General features: G+C 68.6%; 1 protein-coding gene across 3 annotated transcripts in view; it reads right to left on the bottom strand.

Annotated features, from left to right (window-relative positions):
- Window positions 1-6: 6 nt before the first annotated feature.
- PDE4C (phosphodiesterase 4C) overlaps window positions 7-7035 on the bottom strand; it is a 12361-nt gene continuing 5332 nt past the window's right edge. For 2 of the 3 annotated variants that reach the window (XM_025210263.1, XM_014522370.2), the window contains exons 7-15: window positions 6626-6719; window positions 5017-5192; window positions 4725-4823; window positions 4307-4471; window positions 3966-4065; window positions 3412-3566; window positions 2813-2935; window positions 2312-2494; window positions 7-1805 (exon numbers count right to left, since the gene is read on the bottom strand). In XM_025210263.1, the coding sequence (XP_025066048.1) occupies window positions 1254-1805; window positions 2312-2494; window positions 2813-2935; window positions 3412-3566; window positions 3966-4065; window positions 4307-4471; window positions 4725-4823; window positions 5017-5192; window positions 6626-6719 (1647 nt within the window). In that variant the 3' untranslated portion in view covers window positions 7-1253. Of the gene's footprint in view, window positions 1806-2311; window positions 2495-2812; window positions 2936-3411; window positions 3567-3965; window positions 4088-4306; window positions 4472-4724; window positions 4824-5016; window positions 5193-6625; window positions 6720-7035 lie in introns of all 3 variants that reach the window. The other variant, XM_025210265.1, reaches the window with a different exon arrangement.

The raw sequence follows: 7035 nt of genomic DNA, 5'->3' as shown, positions 1-7035 counted from the left end.
TTTAATGCGAGAGGGACGAGCCCCCCCCGCCGCGCCGCGCCGCGCCGCGCCGCGCCGGCCCGAGTACAACACGGGGAGCGGGGGCCGCGAAAAGGGCGCTACAAAAGGGTTAAAAAGTGAACCCGTCCCCAATAAATTAAACCACCGCCGCGCCCGCTCTGCTCGGCTCCTGTCCTGCGCCCCGAGCCCCAGCGCCGCTCCCCTCTCACGCGAAGCAGAGGCCCCCGGGGTCACGCCGACCCGGCCCGGGCCCAGGGCACGGCCCCTTGTCAGCTCCATGCCGTCCCCAGGGACCGGCTGGCCGTGGCACCATCCTGGCAGGGCTGGTTGCTCAGTCGGTGGCATAAGCTAGAGGAGCCTGCACGGGAGCAGCAGCCCACTGCCTGCGGGCTTGGGCCTGGTTGCCCCAGCACTGTGATGCACGGGGCCGTGCGAGGAGCTGGGGCCGGACAGGACTCAGCGGTGGCTGCTGCAAACCCTGGGGCAGGGGCAGACCAGGGCTGTGGCCCTCCCTGCGCCAGTAGGGCCCCGGCAGCGCTGGCTTCCCTGGGCCCACGCAGCCAGAGCCCTTCAGAAGTGGGGGGCCGTGCTGGGGTGGCAGAGGTGCAGGCGCCCTGGGGCGAGCGAGGCTGGGGCAGCCCTGGAACAGGGGTCCAGAGGCAGCCAGGCCGGGCTGGCATCCACAGGCCCTGGGGGAGGTCGCTGTGCCCAGCCCTGGGGAGCCCCCTCCCCCAGCCGCTCACCTGGGGCCGGCCGGCCAAGTAAAGCGAGCCACAAAGCAGGGCCCCAGGGCTGGCTTCTCAGGACACAGGGTCATCACCCCGCCAGGGCTGCCAGGGCACGGCTAAGTGCAGGGTGCCCAGGACCAGCTTGCACAGAGTGAGGCCGATGGGAGAGACATGGGGTGGGGGCTCCCAGGTAAAAGGCTCTTCCCAGGGCCCCAGCAGCACACGGGAGGCCTCGGGGCCCCTGACTGCCCCCAGCAGCTGGACAGTCCTGGCCCGGGGCCCTGAGCTAGGAGCCGTCAGAGCCAGCTGCGCTCTCACCTTGTGCCAGGCTCCAGGGCACTCCCTGGGCCTCAGTGGGGCAGGGGCAGGAGCAGGGCAGGGGCCATGCAATCCAGCGCCCAGGCCTCGGGGGTCTCTCCAGGGCGGGGAGAGGATGGCCCCACTCTCTCTCCCTTTATTAACAGCCCAGTGGGGCCCAGTCCCCGCGTGGCTGCAGGCAGAGCTGTGGGCACTGTGCCAGCGGCGTTACGTCCCCAGCGGCAGGAATGTGACGTTGCCCTCAGAGTCCAGGTGCATCTCCCTGTCCCCCTGGCTGCCCCCGCGGCCCGGCTCTGGGGGGGCGCTGCCCTCGGGTGGCGAGAGCGTCCTCAGCCCAGGCCCCCGATGGTCAAAGTTCAAAGCCTGCTCCTGCCGGGCTGGCGCGCTGCGGTGGGGGCTGCCATGCCCCGGGGGTGGCGAGTCCTGCCCGGCAGAGCTGGCCGACAGCAGCTCAGTTTCTGTAGATTCAGAGTCATCCATGGGCAGCGTCTTGGAGTTGCTGCCACTGGTGTCCTCCTCCAGCGGGCTCTCAGCCTCCTCGGGCTCCGACTCGCCCTCCTCCGCCAGCGTCAGCTCCAACTCGAACTTGTCTGGGCTGGGTTCTGGAGCCTCGGGCGGGGGCGAGGGGCTGCGGGGAATCATGCTCTGGTACCACTCCCGGTTGTCCTCCAGCGTGTCCAGGATCTCCTGGGCGTCTGGATGCACCAGGTCGGCCCAGGTCTCCCATAGCGGGTGTGCAATGTAGTCGATGAAGCCGACCTGGGGGAGCAGCACAGCTGGGTCAGGGGACTGGGCCAGGCAGCTGCAGTGTGCCCGCCCGCCTCTCCCAGCCCCACAGATCCCTGCGCTCAGGTCAGTGCCTGCAAAAGCCACCCATGTCTCCAGCTCCTGGACACCCCAGTGCAGCCCTGACCCTGGATATCTGCCAGGCATAGGGGCTCCAGCTGTATGCAGGGCACAGCTGATGGGAGCTCGCGTGCACAACTGGACCGAACCAGGAGCACAGACATCCCCGGGGCAAAGCCAGGCAGGAGTTGGCTCCGCAGTGCAGGAGGGGACGTGCAGCCTCCACGCCCCGTGGGCACAGCGTGCAGCGAGGGGTCACTGCCGCCCTGGGCCAGCAAGGACCAGGCCTGGGGAGCCCTGCTCTCTGCCTGGCAGCTCCTGCGCTGGCTGGGGTGCCCCACTGCCCTGCCCTGCCCAGCCCCTCATGGCCTGCTCCAGCCCCCCGTGGATCCTGCGGGCAGCAGGGGCCCCGCACACACCTGGGACTTCTCCACGGAGGCCGTGTGCTTGTCGCACATGGGGCTGATCTCCATGCCCTTCTCCCGCTCCCGGTCGCCCTGGTGGAAGAACTCCACCATGATGCGGTCCGTCCACTGCCGGTACAGCTCCAGCGGCTTTGTGGGGTTGCTCAGGTCTGCGCAGTGCACCATGTTCTGCAGCACCTGGGCACAGAGGTGTGGCTGTACAGGGACTGGCCCAGAGGTGCCCTCGCCCTGCACCCTTTCCCCCTCCTAAGGCTGGCCAGGCCCAGTGCTGGGTGGCAGCAAGGGCCGTGCACCCACAGGCTGGAGCAGCAGAGCTCTGGGCAGCCACAAAGCCACCCTGCCTGCCTAGGGGGCTGGCTCGGGCTGGGCTCAGGTGCCACTGTCTGCCCCCAGCTCCGTCTAGTGAAGCTCCACAGTGCCAGCGCTGGCCCTGAGAGGTGCCCCACCAAGGAGGGCCAGCCCTGCCCAGCCCTTGCTGCCAGCCACACCACCCACCTGGATGCGGTCCGAGTAGTTGTCTAGCAGCAGGACGCCCAGGCTGGTCACCTTCTTGGTCTCCACCATGGTCTTCAGATCTGCCAGCAGGTTCATGTGCTTGGACATGTCTGTGGCCAGCACCTGGGTGGGCACAGGGGAGCCACAGCTCAGTGCCATGCACCAAGGGGCCGGTGTAGCCAGGGAATCACCCGCCCCACGCACACCGTGTCCTCTTCCAAGGGCTGCCCATGCAGCTCCCACCACTGCAGTGCTTGGGACAACACTCGTTTGACCCCTAAGGCCGCCATGCCCTGGCATGAGCGGGGAGACAGGGGTGGCAGCAGGGTCAGGGCCATCGTTCCCCCTCCACCCCAGGGATACAGCACCTTGGACACGAGTGCAGCGCCTGTAGCTGCCGCATCCACCGGCCAGGCTGTTACTGCCAATGCGCCGGGGTCTGGGGCTGCCCTTCAGCCCTGCTCTGCGCTATCTCTGCGTGGCCCTGTTACTAACTCTGCTGTGCCAGTGGTGTGCCAGTGATGGCAGGGAGGCCTGGGGCGAAGGGCGGCAGCCAGGAGGGGTGCGGGCCATGTGAGCAGCTCAGGCCGGCCCCTCACCATGTCGATGGCCATCTTGCGCAGCGACTGCCGCTGCTTCTTGCTGAGGTTCTGGAAGATGTCGCAGTTCTCCTCCTGCAGCAGCTTGAAGCCCACGGCCAGGTGGTGGTTCTCCAGGACGGAGGCATCGTTGTACATCAGCGCCAGCTCTGAGTCTGAGGACACGGGGCGGGTGAGCACAGGGGCCACAGCCTGTGGCTGCCGTGGGGGGCGACCGGGTCCTGGAAGCCACAGGACCTGCAGCATGAAGCGCGACAGGACCAGGCCACGGGAGCCACGTGCCTGCAGCTCCTTGGGGCTGCAGCTGGTCCAGGGGTATCACTTGCCTGGCAGGAGGTTGGCACATTCATGCTGGCAGGGCTCGCACAGGGCCCCAGCAGCTGCAGCCCCCAGGCACCCCCAACACAGAACAGAGCGGCCAAGCCCCTCGTGGCACCCTGCTGTGGGGACCCCCCTGGGCAGCGTCTCCGCTCGCCCTGGAATGAACCCTGGCAGTGCCAGGGCTTGGCATGGTACGAGGGGCAAGCCCCGAGGGGCAGACATGCCAGACTCACTGGTGTTGATGAGGAACTGGTTGGAAACGCCTGGGTGGTCGACGTCGTGGATGGCGCTGGCGAAGATGGCAGCCATGATCTCCAGGTCCGTGAACACCGCCTGGAGTGGAGGGGCCTGTTCCCTTAGGGGCACGAGGCAGTACAGGGGCCATGTGGGGCCTGGCACTGAGCCCCAGGGGTCCGAGCGCCACCAGCACCACTGCTGTCCCCAGGCCCCCGTGTGCCCTAGGGCCACTGCCCACTGGGGGCGTGGAGCGGGCCTGGCCACAGCCATGGGGGGGACATCACACGTCCCCTCCATGGGGCCCCACCACCCCAAGCGGCTGCCCCTGGGCCCTCACCTCCAGCGCCGGCGTGGACAGCAGCACATGGGTGGACTGGGCCACGTCAGCAGCGTGGATGTTGTTGTGATAGGCCACGTCGGCGTGGTAATGGTCCTCCAGGGTCATCATGTAGGTGATGAAGGTGTCGGGCGGGATGCGGAAGGTCTTCATCAGGTCTCGCTCCTGCCGGGGGAAGGTGCTTTAGTGGGATTTGGCAGGGTGGGAGCACGCTCCCCCCCACGCTGTTAACATGCCCCATTAGCCGACCATGGGGCTGTAACGTGGGAGCCGGTGCCAGGCCGGGGCCACCCAGCATCTCTGCAGGCCCAGGGAGATTGTGGTTGTTGCTCGGCGGAGGAGGGGGCTGCCGGGCACGGGAGCCATGGGGCACCTGCAGGGCCCTGGCGCGGTGCCTGCGGTGGGCCGGCGGGCTCACCTGGAAGATGGTGTACATGATGACCGTGAGCGGGCGGTTCCCCGAGTACTCGGCCACTTTGAACATGTCAAGGCCCCACTTGTTCGCGTCTTCGAGTTCCTGGAGGACACGGAGGCAGCAGATGAGCCGGGGCCAGGGGGCTCTGGGGAGGGTAGTGGGGGCCTGGGCACGTGGCTGTGCTCCTGGCCACCCATCTGAAGCCACAGCCCTCGGGCATCTCTGCAGCAGCCACTGCCCCGGCAGCGAGGGGGTCCACGCTGGGCGCGGGGCGCGGGCACTGGGCCCCACTCACCTTGGCCAGGGGCCCCTCCTGGTCGGTCTTGACGCCGAAGCGTGGGATGCTGGCGCTGCTGAGGCTGGAGCTGTGCATGAGCTTCTTCACACCGCTGATCTGCGACATGGGGCGCTGCGCCTGCTCCTTGTCCTCCTTGGGCGGCGGGGAGGGAATCTCCACCTCATGCTGGTTGTCTGTGGGAGAGAAGGTGCGGCGGTGAGTGGGGGGCTGGGGCATGGCGCTGGTGGCCTGGGCCTGGGCGTTCGGAGCTCTGCCCGGCCCCGCGGAGTGGACGCTGGCCCCAGGTCAGAGCGTGGAGCCCAGCGGGTCTGAGCGCAGGTGGTGCTCCGGGCTCTGAGCCGTGTGCTGAGCGGCCAGTGCAGAGCGGACACCCGGGTGAAGCCTGCAGGCTGCCAACCTTGTGCAGAGGCATCCGGGCCATGGCTCGCCCGGCCTGGCGATGTGCAGCAGGGGATAGCCAGGGGCTGGCTGCGGGGACAGGGCCATGCAGCCAAGTTGCGGCACGTACCAGCCCCGCCGCCCCGGCCGGGGAGGCCCTGTGCCTGCCCAGCCAACCGCCCTCCCACCGCCAGCGTCCTGCGGAGCTGCGGCCCCGAGCGCGGCCGCCCCCCGCGCAGCCCCGCTCGCCCCCCAGCACCAGCAGACACCGGGAATTGACGTCAGAGGAGGCTAATAATATTCCCGCTGCCATGGCAACGGGAGGCGACGTGTGGAGGAATGCTGGTGCTTCCCTGACACGGATGCTTCAAGGGCCGGATCCCTCCGACCCCGAGGCCCGGGTGCCCGTCCCGTGCGAGCCGACACTGGGCACAGTGGAGCCCAGGGCAGCGCAGCTGGGAGAGCCGGTTACTCGCGGCCTGCCAGCTCCTGCGACCTGGCCCGTGCAGTCTGACAGGCTCTGCAGGCACCCTGCGGGGGCGGGTGCTGGGGGAAGCCCTTGGTAGAGACGGAGGGAGGCTGGCATCTTGGCTGTGGGATGTGTCCTGCCCTGGGCAAGTCCCTGCCTTGCTGTGCCTCAGCTTCGCTCTCTGTACAATGGGGTTATCGCCCTGGCCTTCCCCTGGGTCTGGCTGCTGCTGGCTGCAAGCTCAGAGGTTCATCCCTCTCTGTGCCCCCTTCCTTCTCCCCGGGAGCAGCTGAGATCCGCCCTTGCTCACCAGCCCTTGCTCACACCTGCAGCCCAGCCTGGCACAGGGGCGACTGCCGCTATCCGCTGCCCTGGCCTCTCTCCCTCCGTCTCACCCCTACCTGGTCCCATAGCTCCTGGCCTGGCTGGCCCAGGACCTGCCCTGCTGAAGGTCACTGCTCCTGGCTGCCTCAATGCCCCAAGCCAGAGCCAGCCCTGGGCATGTCCCTGACCTGGGCACTTTGCAGACATGCGGGTCTAGCTGCCTCGCCTGAAGGACCAGAATACAGCAGGTGGGCATGGGTGGGCAGGGAGCCAGGGCTGGGGGGTGACGTGCAGCACAACACGTGCCAGGGGCCTTGCTCACAGCCTGACAGCGGGGCCCGGTGCCTGCAGGGCATGGGGCTGCACTAGTCCGGCCCCCGGGGCAGCGCTGCATGAACATGGCCTGGGGTGCAGCTGCACTGGGCACCCGCTCACCCAGGAAGGTGCTGGAGATGTACTCGGAGACCTGGTTCCCTGAGCGGCTGGTTTCTGACAGGTGCGTCAGCTCCCGATTCAGCATCCTCTTGAACTGCAGGGACGAGCAAAGGGCCGTCACAGGACCCGCACCTGGTGCCCCATCCCCATCCCCGTCCCCCTCCCTGGCAAGCAGAGCTCGGGCTAGCCTCCAAGGGCTGCAGGCTCTCAGTGTGGAGCGGGCAGGTGCCCGCACTACCCGCCCCCCAGGGCCCGTCCCCGCTGCAGGGAGCAGGGCCGGCACCCCCGGGTGCCCGCAGAGGCCTGGCTGTGGCGGGCAGGGAGGGGGCAGCGCCCGGGCCGGGGGGAGAGGGGGAGCGCACGGCTCCAGGGGCACGTCTGCCCGGACCTGCCCCGGGGGAGGTGCGGCC

The sequence above is a fragment of the Alligator sinensis genome, unplaced genomic scaffold (assembly GCF_000455745.1).
Source record: "Alligator sinensis unplaced genomic scaffold, ASM45574v1 scaffold1354_1, whole genome shotgun sequence".
Classification (NCBI taxonomy): Eukaryota; Metazoa; Chordata; order Crocodylia; family Alligatoridae; genus Alligator; species Alligator sinensis.
The sequence above is the reverse complement of the archived record's forward strand: the minus strand, read 5'-3'. Positions and strand labels throughout refer to the sequence as shown.